We start from the raw sequence: 16,500 nt of genomic DNA, 5'->3' as shown, positions 1-16,500 counted from the left end.
GAGCCTCTAGGCTATGGCAAGTTTTTCAATTTTATTCTAAATAAATAAAGTGGGAAGTTATTGAAGGGTTTTAAGCAGGGCACTAGTATAATCTGATTTATAAAGACCACACTTGTTGCTGGAAGAGGAAATGGATAAGAGTTGGGGGAGGGGAGAGGAAGGAGTTGGAAGTAGGTAAGAGTAGGAAGCAATTGCAACAATCCCAGGGAGATTGTTGGTAGCCTGAACTAAGGTGGTGGCTGTGGGACAGAGAGAAGTGGATGAATTCAAAATACACTTTGGATATAGAATTAACAGGACCTGGTGGGTTGGATATAGGCTATGAAGGAAGGATGGGTCAAGGATGACTAGATATGTGAAGTTTGAAGTGTCTGGTTTCAAAGAAAACAGAAGCAAGCAGTAGAAAACTACCTTTTCTCACCAAATATAGCAACCCATCTTCTCTGGTATTCATATGATCTGCCATTCCTCTATTTACATGAAACAAAATGTCCTTGCTCAGATGTAAACTCAGCCCTTTCACCCATTTACACTGCACCCTTTGCATTCGTTCATTCAATAATCCTGGGGTTACAGTAGTGAACATAGCACAAGTCCCTGCTCTTGTGGAGCTTACATTCTAGTCAAGAGGTAATAGAAAAATCCCAAATATATTTATAATTGGCTGATAGTAAAAATACTATGGTAAAAAAAAAAGTGGAGTAAGAAGAATGGAGAGTGCTTGGATTACAATGTGGTAGAATGGGAGTTTATATATATATATATTTGGCTGCACTGCATGGCATGTGGAACTTTCTTAACTAAGAGTTGAACCTGTGCCCCTTGCAGTGGAAGCATGGAGTCTTGACCGCTGCACCACCAGGGAAGTCTGGAAGTTGATCTTTTTGGTAGGTTGCATAGGTTAGAGAATATCTCTCTGAGAATGAGCAGACTTCTGAAGCAGCAGTGGAGCCAAGCAGCAGCTATCAGGAGGAATGAGTTCTTCCAGGCAGAAGGAAAAGAAAGTGAGTGCCTCTGAGATGGCAGAATGCCTGGCATATTCATGGAAGAGCAAGAAAGCTGGAGCAGTGAGCACATGCAGAGTGGTAGATAAGGGCAGAAGGCAGGTACCTGGACAGATCATATAGGGCCTTATGGTCTGTTGTAAAAACTTTGCAAAACCTCTGAGTCAGATGGAAGCATCTCTTCTTGTTTGCTCCTACAGTACTTCTCTCTCTTCCTCTCTCCTATATTATCTATTTTCCTCTTTCTCTTAGATTGATAGTTATCAATTTTTTTTTTTTTGTATCAGGATTCGTTTACAATCGTAATTATTGAGAACCCCTTGCCTGTACCTGATCTTACAGGAAAAGCATCCTGACTTTCTCTATTGACTATAATGTTAGCTGTAAGTTTCTCGAGATGTCCCTTACCAGGTGAGGAAGTTTCCTTCTTTTCCCTAGTTCACTGAGATATTTTAGCAGGAACAAGTACTAGATTTTGTCATGTGCTTCCTGTGTATCTACTGAGATGATCATATGAGTTCTTTTTCTAACCTACTAATACTGTGAATTACATTTATTGATCTTTGTTAAAACAACCTTGCATTCCTTTGATTAATCATTAATGATATATTATTCTTTTTATGTATTGTTGGATTTAATTTACTAAAATTTTGTTGAGAATTTTAACATCCATGTTTGTGAGCAATATTGATCTTCATTGTTTTGTTTTCCTTATAATGTCTTTGGTATTGGTATCAGTGAAATGTCATCAATTGGAAAGAATTCTCTCTTTCAGTTTTCTGAAAGAGTTTGTATAGGATTGGTTTTCATTTTTTAAAATGTTAGGCAGAATTCACCTGTGAAGGTGTCTGGACCTGAGTTTTTCTTTGAGAATTTTTTTTTTTAAAGTTATTGTATTGTATTTTTTGGCCATGCCATATGGCTTGCAGGATCTTAGTTTCCCAACCAGGGATTGAACCTGCATCCCCTGCATTGGAAAGTGGATTCTTCATCACTGGACCACCAGGAAAGCCCCTCTCTATTGTTTTTCTATTCTCTACTTCATTGAATTTTGCTCTAATCCATTATTTCCTTCCTCCTGCTTGGATTTAGTTATTTCTAGGTCATTGACTTGAATTCTTTCTTCTTTTTTTATAGGTACTTAGAGCTATAAATTTCATCTAATCACTGGTTTAGCTGAATTTTTACCCAAGTTTTTGTATGTTATATCTTCATTCTTGTTCATCTCAAAATATTTTCTGATTTCTTTCATGATCATTGTTGACCCATTGGTTATTTAGGAGTGTGTTAATTTCCACATTTGTGAATTTTCCAGATTTTTTTCTGTTATAAATTTCTAATTTTCTATTGTGTTCAAAGAGCATACTTTATATCACTTCAATTCTTAAAATTTATTGAGTTCTTTTATCAATATCCTAGTATATAGTCTATCCTGGAGGCTGTTCCATGTTTATTTGAGTAGAATGTGTATTTGAGAATACTGTTGTTGGGTACAGTATTCTACAGTTGTCCTTTATATCTAGTTGGTTTATAGTATTACTTCAGTTTTCTTTTTCTTAATATTTATTTATTTTTGGTGGTGCTAGGTCTTCACTGTACTGTGTGGGCTTCTCCTTGTGGTGGCTTGTGTTGTAGAGTACAGGCTCTAGGGTTCTTGGACTTCAGTAGTTGTGGTACATGGACTTAGCTGCTCTATGGCATGTGAAATCTTCCCCAAGATTTGCAGGTTTATGAAATCAAGCCTGCATCCACTGCACTGGCAGGCAGATTCTTAACCACTGGACAACCAGGGAAGTCCAGTATTGCTTCAGGTTTTTGAGCTTTCTAAAAATGAAAGTGAAGTCGCTCAGTCATGTCTGACTCTTTGCGACACCGTGGACTGTAGCTCACAAGGCTCCTCCATCCATTGGATTCTCCAGGCAAGAATACTGGAGTGGGTTGCCATTTCCTTCTCCAGGGGATCTTCCTGACCCAGGGATCAAACCCAGGTCTCCTGCATTGCAGGCATACACTTTAATCTCTGAGCCACCAGGGAAGCTGGAACCATCCTAAATTCTGCCATCATTGGTTTTGCCATTCTCACCAGAGCATTTGTTGTTCCTGCAGCCTAGAACACTTCCCCTGGGCAAACATGATTTTCTCCCTCATTTCAGTCTCAGATCTCCACATTTGTCAGAAAGCCTTTCCCGACAAGCTTCTAACCCCAGTATTTTTCCTATCTTTTATCTTTTCTTTTTCACTTATGGCACTTATCAGTATATGAAAGTACAGATTATGTTTATTTGTCTCTTCCACCCTCTTATTCACTGCTATGTCACCTGGTATGTACTTGAAAATTGTCTAACAGGTATGTAAATATGGAAGTCTGGAAGTAAGAACAGAGGTCTTGAGATAGAAATTTGAGGATCATCATCATAGAGGGAAAAATCTAAATTAATGAGTAGGAAAAAATCACCTAGAAAAAAGGCCAGGTCCTAGCTCTGAATCCAACATCTATTCAAGGTTTGATAGGTGGGGAAACTTGACAAAGAAGACAGGAGTCGGAGAGTTAGAAGAATCACAGTTTTTTCAGTAAATGGTTGCCTATACAAGGACTAAACTCAGAAACTAGGTAGTGCCACTGAAGCTAAAGAAGAAGGAAGTAGCCAAGTCAATGGAAGCCACTGTGTGATTCAGGATGATACAGGGCTAAAGAAGTGACTGATGTTACAAGAAGATTATTGATAACCTTGATAAGAGCAGTAGAGTGGTACAGACAGAAGCCAAGTCTGTGTGTGTTAAAGAGCATATAAGCTATGAAGAAATGGTGATGCCTCTTCAGTTTATGAAATAATTATCCAGTTTAAAAATCTAAAGATAGAATTGAGCTTTTTTCTTTCTGGTCTTTTCAGTGCTTAAAAATTCCCAGATTTGGAAAGTGTTCATTAATTCCTTAAACAGTGAAAGCCATTAGTTGGTAGATCTAAGACAGCTGGACCTGGGATCTGCCCTCACCAGCTTCTGGACGCTGGGAAACTCCTGACTAGCTAGACAAAGCTAAAGTATCATTATTGTTCCTCTATGACTTAGCACTTATAGTCTTTGCAGTCAGTTGCCATTTGTTTTTATGTAAATGTATTGGAAATAACCTATCAAAGCACTAGTAGCTGTTTCTGTTTGTTGAAATAGTTTTCTGTGAACGTTTATTTCTGGCTTCTTGTCCTTGGACTATATGAAACCCAAAGAGATGTTTATCACCCTCATTATTGCCATCATAATAGCTACCAAAAACCTAAAGCTTCAGTGCAACAGAATAGAGATTTGAGAAATAGACCTATGCATGTATGGTCAATTGATAATAGATGAAGATACAAAACCAATTAAATGCAGAAAGCATAGTCTCTTCAACAAACTGTGCTGGAGCAATGGAAAATCCATGTGTAAAACAAAAACTTCAATCTATACTTCTTATCTGGAGAAGGAAATGGCAACCCACTCCAGTATTCTTGCCTGGAGAATCCCAGGGACGGGGGAGCCTGGTGGGCTGCTGTCTATGGGGTCGCACAGAGTCGGACACAACTGAAGCGACTTAGCAGCAGCAGCAGCATACTTCATATCATATATATAACTTTACACAAAATGAATCATGGGCCTAAACATAAGAGTGTAGAACAGCTGAAGAAAGAAACGAGAAGAATGCTTATGACCCTATGTTAGGCAAAGATTTCTTAGATGTAATGCTAATAAATGGATACATTTCACTTAGTAGATAGTTAATTCAAACTCTTTAAAATAAACTCTTTGCTTAATAATTACAGTGTGTTCTAGAGAGGCTCCTTTGGTTAAAGAAATAAAGATTGACTAAGGCCAGCAAATTTGAAATTATGATCTAGCTTTCTCCTGCATTCTTCTCAGGGCAAAACTGAAGTAATACGAAGGGAAGTCATTCATGGAGGCTGGGTAGCCTGCTTCTCAGTTCTTTACCACATCTCCTCAACCACTATACCTTTGGTTCATCCATCCATTCATCACTGGTGTCATGATCTTGACTGTATCTCTTGGCTCCTTCCTTTTAATAAAACTTTGGCTTTTACTGCTGCCTAATTATTTTGACATTTTGCAAGTTTGACTCCCAGAGAGGGAACCTGATTGACCCAGATTATGTTTACATATTTTTGACCACTAAATAGGAGTGTTCAGTCAGCAATATGGTCCAGTCACCAGTGGCTTGCAGTAGGATTGTGGAGACTATAGGGTGTTGACTGGCAGGGGTCCAAGGGAAAAAGTAGGTATAGAATGTTGGTATATCAAATGTGATCTGTACCTTTAACTGGTACCATGAACAATCAAGTTTTCTTTAGACAGGACCATGGGTGTGACAAATACTGTTGTGTAGATGTAGTTATTGTGTTGTTGTACAGTAAATTACTGATGTTCTTACTTTCTTCTCCCAGAAACCATTGACTATCAATATGTTTTCCAATTTTGACTCTCTTATGGCCTAGCCTGCTTCTAAATCAATCCATGGCAGTTAGTGAGATAAGTATATAAAGAAGGAAAACAGAGGATAAGAATCTTGGATTAGTTTAAAGTTGCTATCAGAGATCTTTTAATATATCCCCCTGCATCTGGATATATAACACCCATATCATATCTTTCAAAGAGACAATTAGTCTGTACTTCTGTACTTAGTCTATTCCTGGGTGAGCAGCTCCCATGGTATTTAATCCATTTTTTTCTTCCTCATAGGCTTCATAGTATCAATCCTATAATGGTCATCCTGATTTTTTTTCCAATTTATTTATTTTAGTTGGAGGCTAATTACTTTACAGTATTGTAGTGGTTTTGCCATACATTGACATGAATCAGCCATGGGTGTACATATGTTCCCCATCCTGAACCCTCCTCCGACCTCCCTCCCCATCCCATCCCTCTGAGTCATCCCAGTGCACCAGCCCTGGGTACCCTTTCTCATGCATCTAACCTGGACTGGTGATCTGTTTCACATATGATAATATACATATTTCAATGCTATTCTCTCAAATCATTCCACCCTCACCTTCTCCCACAGAGTCCAAAAGACTGTTCTATACATCTGTGTCTCTTTTGCTGTCTTGCATATAGGGTTATCATTACCATCTTTCTAAATTCCATATATATGCATTAGTATACTGTATTGGTGTTTTTCTTTGTGGCTTCACTCTGTATAATAGGCTCCAGTTTCATCCACCTCTTTAGAACTGATTCAAATGTATTCTTTTTAATGGCTGAGTAATATTCCATTGTGTATATGTACCACAGCTTTCTTATCCATTCATCTGCTGATGGATATCTAGGTTGCTTCCATGTCCTGGCTATTATAAACAGTTCTGTGATGAACATTGGGGTACACGTGTCTCTTTCAATTCTGATTTCCTCGGTGTCTATGCCCAGTAGTGGGATTGCTGGGTCATATGGCAGTTCTAGTTCCAGTTTTTTAAGGAATCGTCACACTGTTCTCCATAGTGGCTGTACTAGTTGCATTCCCACCAACAGTGTAAGAGGGTTCCCTTTTCTCCACACTCTCTCTAGCATTTATCGTTAGTAGACTTTTGGATAGCAGCCATTCTGACTGGTGTGAAATGGTACCTCATTGTGGTTTTGATTTGCATTTCTCTGATAATGGGTGATGTTGAGTACCTTTTCATGTGTTTGTTAGCCCTCTGTATGTCTTCTGTGGAGAAATGTCTGTTTAGTTCTTTGGCCCACTCTTTGATTAGGTCTTTTATTTTTCTGGAATTGAGCTGCAGGTGTTGCTTGTATATTTTTGAGATTAATTCTTTGTCCGTTGCTTCATTTGCAATTATTTTCTCCCATTCTGAAAGCTGTCTTCACCTTGTTTATAGTTTCCTTCATTGTACAAATCTTTTAAGTTTAATTAGGTCCCATTTGTTTATTTTTGCTTTTATTTCCATTACTCTGGGAGGTAGGTCATAGAGGATCCTGCTGTGATTTATGTCTGAGAGTGTTTTGCTTATGTTTTCCTCTAGGAGTTTTATAGTTTCTGGTCTTATGTTTAGATCTTTAATCCATTCTGAGTTTATTTTTTTGTATGGTGTTAGAAAGTGTTCTAGTTTCATTCTTTTACAAGTGGTTGACTTTTACAAGTTTTACAAGTTGACTTTTACAAGTTTTCCCACCACCACTTGTTAAAGAGATTGTCTTTTCTCCATTGTATATTCTTGCCTTTTTTGTCAAAGATAAGGTGTCTATAGGTGTGTGGATTTAGCTCTGGGCTTTCTCTTTTGTTCCATAGATCTATATTTCTGTCTTTGTGCCAGTAGCATACTGTCTTGATGACTGTGGCTTTGTAGTAGAGCCTGAAGTCAGGCAGGTTGATTCCTCCAGTTCCATTCTTCTTTCTCAAGATTGCTTTGGCTATTTGAGGTTTTTTGTATTTCCATACAAATTGTGAAATTATTTGTTCTAGTTCTGTATTTCCATACAAATTGTGAAATTATTTGTTCTAGTTCTGTGAAAAATACCATTGGTGGCTTGATAGAAATTACATTGAATCTATAGATTGCTTTGGGTAGTATACTCATTTTCACTATATTGATTCTTCCAATCCATGAACATAGTATATTTTTCCATCTGTTTGTGTCCTCTTTGATTTCTTTCATCAGTGTTTTATAGTTTTCTATATATAGGTCTTTTGTTTCTTTAGGTAGATATATTCCTAAGTATTTTATTTTTTTCATTGCAATGGTGAATGGAATTGTTTCCTTAATTTCTCTTTCTGTTTTCTCATTGTTAGTGTATAAGAATGCAAGGGATTTCTGTGTGTTAATTTTATATCCTACAGCTTTACTATATTCATTGATTAGCTCTAGTAATTTTCTGGTGGAGTCTTTAGGGTTTTCTATGTAGAGGATCATGTCATCTGCAAATAGTGAGAGTTTTACTTCTTCTTTTCCAAATTGGATTCCTTTTATTTCTTCTTCTGCTCTGATTGCTGTGGCCAAAACTTCCAAAACTATATTGAATAGTAGTGGTGAGAGTGGGCACCCTTTTCTTTTTCCTGACTTTAGGGGAAATGCTTTCAATTTCTCACCATTGAGGGCAATGTTTGCTGTGGGTTTGTTATATATAGCTTTTATTATGTTGAGGTATGTTCCTTCTATTCTTGCTTTCTGGAGAGTTTTTATCATAAATGGATGTTTAATTTTGTCAAAGGCTTTCTCTGCATCTATTGAGATAATCATATGGTTTTTATCTTTCAATTTGTTAATGTGGTGTATTACATTGATTGATCTGCATCCCTGGGATAAAGCCCACTTGGTCATGATGAATGATCTTTTTAATATATTGTTGGATTCTGTTTGCTAGAATTTTGTTAAGGATTTTTGCATCTATGTTCATCAGTGATATTGACCTGTAGTTTTCTTTTTTTGTGGCATCTTTGTCAGATTTTGGTATTAGGGTGATGGTGGCCTCATAGAATGAGCTTGGAAGTTTACCTTCCTTTGCAATTTTCTGGAAGAGTTTGAGTAGGATAGGTGTTAGCTCTTCTCTAAATTTTTGGTAGAATTCAGCTGTAAAGCCATCTGGTCCTCATCCTGATATTAGATTCTATTATTTCCCTTTCCCTTGCATTCTGCTTATTTTGCTGTTTTTCTCCTCCCATTAACCTCTTTTAAGCCTGAATGATAGTTTTCCTCTTTCACTGCACAGATTGAAAAAAAAAACTTTTTTTTAAGTTTTCTTTTTTTCCCATGAAGGAAGTTCCAAAAAGCAAGCTTGAATTTGCCTACATGGGAAACTATTTACATAGCATTTACATTGTATTAGGTATTATAAGCAGGCTTCCAAGGTAGCATAGTGGTAAAAAGTCCACCTGCCAATGCAGGAGATGCAGGAGATGTGGGTTCGACCCTGGGTCAGGAAGATCCCCTGGAGGAGGGCATGGCAATCCACTCCAATATTCTTGCCTGGAAAATCCATGACAGAGGAACCTGTCAGACTACAGTCCACAGGGTTGCAAAGAGTCAGAAACGACTGAAGTGACTTAGCATGCATGCATGAGTGTGCGTGCGCATGCACACACATGCACACACACATATTATAAGCAATCTGGAAATGATTTAAAATATACAAGAGGGCATTCCCTGGGTTAACCACTCTGCAGTTCAACTGCATGGGGCATAGGTTTGATCTCTGGTCAGGAAACTAAGATTTCACATGCTGTGCAGCATGGTCAATAAATAAATTAAATAAATGTACAGAAGGATGTTCATAGAATATACTACATGATTTTAAATAAGGGACTTGAGCACCCCCAGATTTTGGTATCTGTGGGGGTCCTGGAACCAGCCTCTCACAGATACCTCACAGTTGTCTCAAGGGACAACTATACACTCTTGCTTCTTAGTACTTTTCACCTAGGCTAACTTTTTTGGCTTGTTATCTTCGGCTTTGTTGGGATTCTTAAATCTTGATAGTCAGGGTCTTAGGATCCCAAGGAGAAGCTATCATATGACTAGAGAAATTAAGCTTGCATTTGCTTTTTTCTACAAGTATTGTCATGTATGATGATCAGGTTGAGAATTTGGCTGGAGTTAAAACATCTTAGAGATGGAACATCATGGAGTCTGAGGAGAAGGTGTTAATGAGGAAGGGAAGACAGGTTCCTTACCTGGGGCATTGTTTCTCAAACTTAAGTGTTTCTAGGAATCACCTGGGCATCTTGTTAGAGTGCAAATTTTAATTCATCAGGTTTGGGAAGAAGCCTATCATCTGGGATTCTGCATTTCTAACAACCTCCCAGGGGAGGTTCACAGTGCTGGCCTGCAGACACACTTCAAGGAATAAGAACTATGGGGTTTCATGTTTCCAAACAGCCACCTCTGAACTGGAGCTCCCTGTATCGCTCCTCGTCAGTGCCAGACAGCTTGAACAGTCCAAGTCTGAAGCAGGTGGTAAAATTCAAGGACAGCACAATACCAGATAAAGTAAAAAAGAAGTATTGTTCAAACCACAAAGAGCTCGGAAAGGTAAGACTTTTTTTCTTTTTTTTTGTCAGAAACTTTTTAAAAAGACAGTCTCTTTAATCTTTATCTCATCTTCTCCACCTTTCTGGGTTGGGGGTTGCTTTGGCATAGCTTTGGGCCTTGTACTTTTACCTTTATCTCCTCTTTCCATTTTCCTTTTCTACATCTGCACCCATATATAAAGTATTTAATAATAAATATGTTATATTATAATTTTGGAAATGATGTCATTGTATTGTCTTCCCAACCACCTTTTTTAAGATCTGAGAGAATACAAGGGAACTCTGATTGAGAAGGACATTTATTGCTGTTTTATAGGCATTTGGACAGAAATAACATCATAGAGCACACTGGTTTGCTGGAAAGCAAATTCTGAGAAACTTAGCCCTCATCCTGTATCTCTCTTTTAAAAAAGAAATCTCAGTACATTTGGCTATTTTATAAAATCAGTATATGACATTATAGAAAAATAGAAAATTCAAATAAGCAAAAAGAAGCCATTGCAAAATATGCATAATCACATAGGCCAGAGTTAATTACTGTTAATAATGTATAGCCTTTCAGACTTTTTTTAATGCAAATATATTTTTTCTTTTATTAAAGAGGCATTACAAAATACATGTTTTCTAACCTACTTAATGATGTCTTATTTTCAAGTTAATGAAGTTAATTTACAGCTTACTTTTTATTCCTTCAGTTCAGTTCAGTTGCTCAGTTGTGTCCAACTCTCTGCAACTCCATGAATCGCAGCACGCCAGGCCTCCTTAATAGTAATCAATAATGTGTGGATATGATTTGTTTAACCAAGATCCTGTTACTGATCATTTAATTTATTAGTAATTTTTCTCTATTGTAAGCATCCTTAATAGCCAAATCTTTCTACATATCTTTATTTTCTTAGTAAAACAAGTAGAATTATTAGATCAAAGAGTATGCATATTTTTAATGAATCTCCCAACATTCCTTCCTTCCCTTGGTTTTTAAACCTTTAACATGAGGATTGGGGTGGGGGGAATCTTGTCTTTAGGGCTTAGGTCTAAAGAAAATAGTCTCCCTCTGTGACATCAATATGACTCAGATGCTGGAGGAAGATTCAAACCAGGGGCCTCTGATTGGTGATTTCTCCAAGGTGAGTTTGGTTGCACCAATCTTATATTTCATCCTGTATTTTGGATCTGAATCTTATCTGCTTCCAGAGGACACTAAGTTTAATTAATATGCGTCTTTAGCAAGTACTCACTGATAACCTGAAGGTGCTATAGTGGTAGATCTAGGCCCTAAGCCTTTCATGAGACAGTGTCCCTTATTCACTCTGGAAATATCTACAGAAGTGGAAAAAGTATGAGGCTTTCTTTTTTTTCTGTTTTTTGGTAGTGCCCTATGGCATGTGGAACCTTAGTTCCCTAACCAGGGGTCGAACCTGTGTCCCCTGCAGTAGAAGCACAGAGTCTTAATCACTGGACTGCCAGGGAAGTCCCAAGTATGAAGCTTTCTACTTTTTTAAAAAACATATTTAAAAATTATATAAATCATATTTGGTGACTACAGAAAAGATAGAAAATGGAATCTACCTCAGATCTTACCAGAGTATTACTGTTTTTGTTTACTATTTTTTTGGTATATATTTTGGTATATATCTCTATTTATTTTCACAAAGACACATGTATGTACACAAATACACTTTTTGTTTTTCCATGTTTGTTTTTAGGTTTTATTCCATCTCCTTTGATATATCAGGAACATCTTTTCATGTTAATAAATAGTTCTTCATCATTTCATCACTTTTAATAGCAGCACACTATTTTTTTTTTGGCTGCCCGTAATTTCCTGATAAATCCTTTCTTGTTATTTACTTCTACAAATTTTCCTTATGAACTGTACCAAGATGGACATATTTGCAGCTAAATCTAAGAAATTTTAAACATTCGTAATTAGCTCTTTAGGTTCAGTTCTTAGAAATGGGATTGTTGCATATGCATATTGAGACCATTGATTTCTGAAGGCATGTGGGGTTTTAAATGTCATTTGGATAGGACAATATACGGGTCATGATTTCAAATTTGGATATAGAGAACTTGCTGTTTTTTTAGCTCTTGGGTATTTCTAGGTATGTGCACTGCCAACCGTGTCAGGGAAACACCAAGATCTGAAGTACGTCAACCCAGAAACAGTAAGCAGATTTCTGGAGATGGTAACTGGTTACATAAGCTGCCATCTGGTCTGTTCTGTCCCTAAAATCCCCACTTCCATTTGTATTTCTTTCACTTTGTTCACTCATGTGGGCTCTGTATTCAGCTGAAGCTATGTTAAAAAACTCTCTTATATGTCACCTTTGTTTGTAATTAAGCAAATGATATATAATTGTTACCTAAGAAAGAAAGGAGGAAGGGGAAGGGAGAAAAGTAAAAATCACCCAATTTAGCTGGCCTTACATCCTGGTTTACATGTTGCAATTCCATTTATGCCTATTGCTGCATATTGTGCTCTCTGTCACTCTTAAAAGTATTCTAGTTTGTGCAATAATTATTTTGTCACTTTACCCATAGGTCTCACCATCAGAGATAAGCACTAGTAAGACTTTCCTTATGGCCTTACAGATTTTATTCTGGTATAATAAGTTTTATAAAAATAGTATCATAATCATGTAATTTTATAGTTAGCTTAGTAAGTCATTGTAAACATCTTTCTGTATCATTTTTTAAAAAATCTGTATTATCCCTTTGATGGCTATGTAATATTCTGTTATATTGATAATATATAACTTTTTAAACTAAACCTCTTTTATTATTTAAGTTATTTATAATATTTTGATAATCTAAAGCGATGGTGAGATCAACATTATTGTGCCCTATCTTTATGTACTTCTGTTTACTTAAGATGCTAGAAAAGAACTTGCTGAAAATGTAATTACATTTGTTTTTTTATAAGTATTTACAAAGTTTCCTCTGGAAAGTTTGAACCAATTTATATAACCACATGTAGCTCAAGTTTCCTCCTCTGGATATCAACCCTTTCCTTCCATATCCCTTTTGAGAAACTTGCTTTCTAATCTTACAGTGGAGAGTGGGGAATCATTTCTCATTTCTTCTTATAAAATTGAGACCTCTAGCTGCTACCTGTGCCCTTACAGAAATCCTTGGGTGTCTTCTCAGAGGTTGATTGCAGCCGTGTCTTCCTCCAAATAAATAGCTTGAATCTTCTCCCTTGTGTCCTGGCAATACCGACTGTTTTGGTTCTCCAAAAGGCCATTGCCTGTTTTATTCTCTTACTTGCAGAGGGTTGATGGGGGGCGGTTGCATCATTGCTATGTTTCAAATATAGGGGGACTTTGGAGGCTGGGCGTACAGTGGGATCCTGAGTGACTAAAAGGAGTACACATCAGGAACTGGGTGACTGGCTCTTCTCTCCTTCCAAAGAGGCAGGGTATTCAGTCATAGTTTCTGTACAGGTGGCTGCCTTACTATCAGGGGAGTTCCAGGGTCTGATTGAGAAGTTTTATATCATCGATTGCCGTTATCCATATGAGTACCTGGGAGGACACATTCAGGTAAGGTTATATTGAGGACTTAGCAGGGGAGGGACTGGAGATACCACTGATTAAGAAGTCTAGGCAAAGGGTCTTGCAACCTCTGGAACCAGGGCAGACATTATACATTTGGAATACATCAAGGTTGTTAGCCCTCATTCCTGTTGTAATTCTGTGAAGCTTGAGCAATTTACTTTCCCTTTCCCTCCTAGACCAATCTGCCTCTTTCCTATAGGAGCCAAAAGCTCCTACCTGGAAATAAAAACATTAATCCAGGGACTGAGCAGCACTTTGCAAACACTTAATGCTTACAGACAGTTCTCACGATAATCCCTACACTTCAGGTAGTTCCGTTCTATAAATGTTTATTGAGCACCTAGTATATAACCAAGCTCCATGCCAGGCCCTGGAGGTTGATACAGGTAGATTTCCACTCTGAAAGTACTTAATAGTCTAGTCTTCCTGAACTAAATATTTCAAGATGGTATTCCAGTTATTTCTAAGTGTTGGCCCCGTTCTCTCACCCTTAAGGAAATACTTAATAAAATTATTTTACAGGGAGCATTAAATTTGTACAGTCAAGAAGAACTGTATAACTTCTTTCTGAAGAAACCCATTGTCCCTTTGGATAACCAGAAAAGAATAGTCATCGTGTTCCATTGTGAATTCTCCTCTGAGAGGGGTCCCCGAATGTGAGTGTCTACACAAGGAGAGGGCATGGAGAGGGTGATGGATCTTGAGTTGGGACTTACAGCCAGGGAACCTTCCCAGCCCAGTTCAGACAGAGACTAAATGAATGAACTATTTCCACTGTAGTTTAAAGAATGTTAAGGAGGTGGAAGAAAGAAGTTTCTACAATTCAAAGGTTTGAAGTAGTGAAGGAAAAGGGATTTGGAATTAGGTACCAATGGAGGAAAGGAGAAAGAGCGGTGCTGCTTGCACCTTGTTTTGCAAAAATAAGATCTGGAGCTCCTTTTGAGGGTTACGAAAGTCTATTCTTCCTCCCCATCCCCAGTGAGTGACCCATGGAATCCTGAACTTGCTTTTTCCCATCTCACCCATCTCTGGATTTTCTCTAAAGGTGCCATTCTCTGAGAGAAGAGGACAGGGCTATGAACCAGTATCCTGCACTATACTACCCAGAACTGTACATCCTCAAAGGGGGCTACAGAGACTTCTTTCCAGAATATATGGTAAATCTTGGATGGGGCATGTGGGGCAATGGGGGAGCCCAGACTTGGGGGAGCCAACTTTAACATGCAGCTCCCAGGGCCTGCAAAGCCCTCTGAGAAGAAAGTGCTGTTCCTTCTAAGCCACTCCCTATAGCATCTCTATTATACCTTGTGGGCAGACTGTAGGCATCAAGAGGATTCCTTACTCTGTCCCTTGCCTTTCAGGAGCTGTGTGAACCACAGAGCTACTGCCCAATGCATCACCAGGACCATAAGGCTGAGCTGCTGAGGTGTCGAAACCAGAGCAAAGCATGGGAAGGAGAGCGGCAGCTGCAGGCGCAGATTGCCTTACTGGTGAAGGATGTGAGCCCATGATATCAGGTCATCTACTGGCTGCCTGGGACTCACCAAAAGGCACTGTAGAAACCCTGAGCAGAAAGAGGCCATCTTCTATGCAGCCTCTTTTCATTCTAAGATGTTAAAAGATGTCAGCAAACCAACAGGCTGCCAAACTAATGAAATCCCAGGCGTGGGGATTGGTTACATTTTAGTAGAGCTGCTGGCTAGTGAGGAAGTCCTTGAGCTAGTTCTCTAAGGTTGGAGCCTTGGGTTGCATGGAGATTTATGTTGCTTCAGGGGGCTGTTGCATTCCTCTTTCTAACTACTCGCGTCTTCTCAGAGGTCAGCCAGATCTTTCTCCTGGGCTCTGGCTATGCAAGAGAGAGTTGAGAGAATTGTCCATCTTCTTTCTCTATATTTTCCTTCTTTGTCTCCCTCCCTCTTCTTTTTTTAAAAATGGAAATATAAACATTGATGAATGAGAAAAAATCCTAGAAGATGTATGTGAGGAAGTAATCACCACATTTAAACTCCTTCAGACAAAGATGTAGCCATCTCTATTCATAGCTGAGGCCAAAGTGCTTTTCTCCAGACCATGGTTCTCAAAGTTTGGGCCCTGGTCCATCAGCATTATCTGAACTTTGCTTGAAATGCAGGTTTTCACAGCCCACTCCAGACCTGCTAAAGCAGAATGTCTGAGGTTAGGGCACAGAAATCTGGGTTTTAAAAATCTCCCTTTCAGGTGATTGTGATGCATGTCAAGGCTTGAGAACTGCAGCTCTGGAATTAAAGAAAACCTTTTAAATGGAATTCTTCAGCGGTGTTCCAGACTTTCCTTTCCTATATCATTCCATGGTATGAATTGGCTAAAAGTGTGCCCCAGACTCAATTCTTTGTGGTATCAAGACTCAGAAAACCAAAATAATTGCCATTCTGTAAGACCAAATGATAGGTCTGAGTTGCATTCCAAAGGTTCCTTATCTACAGCCTCAATAGAATTTTTTAAAATATTTATTTATTTATTTTTGGCTGCACTGGACCTTTGCTGCTGCTCGGGCTTTCTTCTAGTTGCAGAGACTGGGGGCAGTGTGTGTGGGGGCTACTCTATAGTTGTGGTGCTTCTCATTGCAGTGGCTTCTCGTTGGAGAGTACAGGGTCAGTATTTGTGGCGCACAGGCCCAGTTGCCCTGCAGCATGTGGAGTCTCCCAGACCAGGGGTTGAACCTATGTCCCCTGCACTGGCAGGCAGATTCTCAACCACTGGACCACCAGGAAAGTGTGCCTCAGTGGAGTTTTGACTTTTCCCATTTTCCAAAGTTTTTTTTTCCACTCCACTTCATGTTTCACAGAGACAGATTTAGGATGGTTGGAAGTAGACGTCTGTGCCATATGAAGATAAGGATGAAAGAAAAGAAAAGTACCAAGCAAGATCAGTTAGACTTCAGAAAGAT

General features: G+C 38.5%; 1 protein-coding gene across 3 annotated transcripts in view; it reads left to right on the top strand.

Moving 5' to 3' along the window:
* CDC25C (cell division cycle 25C) overlaps window positions 1-15,085 on the top strand; it is a 34,373-nt gene extending 19,288 nt beyond the window's left edge. Inside the window, exons 8-14 of one of the 3 annotated variants that reach the window (XM_068980850.1) lie at window positions 9,880-10,015; window positions 11,040-11,141; window positions 12,120-12,182; window positions 13,461-13,559; window positions 14,097-14,230; window positions 14,620-14,731; window positions 14,936-15,085. In XM_068980850.1, coding sequence (XP_068836951.1) covers window positions 9,880-10,015; window positions 11,040-11,141; window positions 12,120-12,182; window positions 13,461-13,559; window positions 14,097-14,230; window positions 14,620-14,731; window positions 14,936-15,085 — 796 coding nt within the window. The remainder of the gene's footprint in view (window positions 1-9,879; window positions 10,016-11,039; window positions 11,142-12,119; window positions 12,183-13,460; window positions 13,560-14,096; window positions 14,231-14,619; window positions 14,732-14,935) is intronic. The other 2 variants (XM_068980853.1, XM_068980852.1) reach the window with 2 other exon arrangements.
* The last annotated feature ends 1,415 nt before the right edge of the window (window positions 15,086-16,500 follow it).

The sequence above is a fragment of the Capricornis sumatraensis genome, chromosome 9, assembly GCF_032405125.1.
Source record: "Capricornis sumatraensis isolate serow.1 chromosome 9, serow.2, whole genome shotgun sequence".
Classification (NCBI taxonomy): Eukaryota; Metazoa; Chordata; class Mammalia; order Artiodactyla; family Bovidae; genus Capricornis; species Capricornis sumatraensis.
This window is presented reverse-complemented; position numbering and strand designations above follow the sequence as displayed.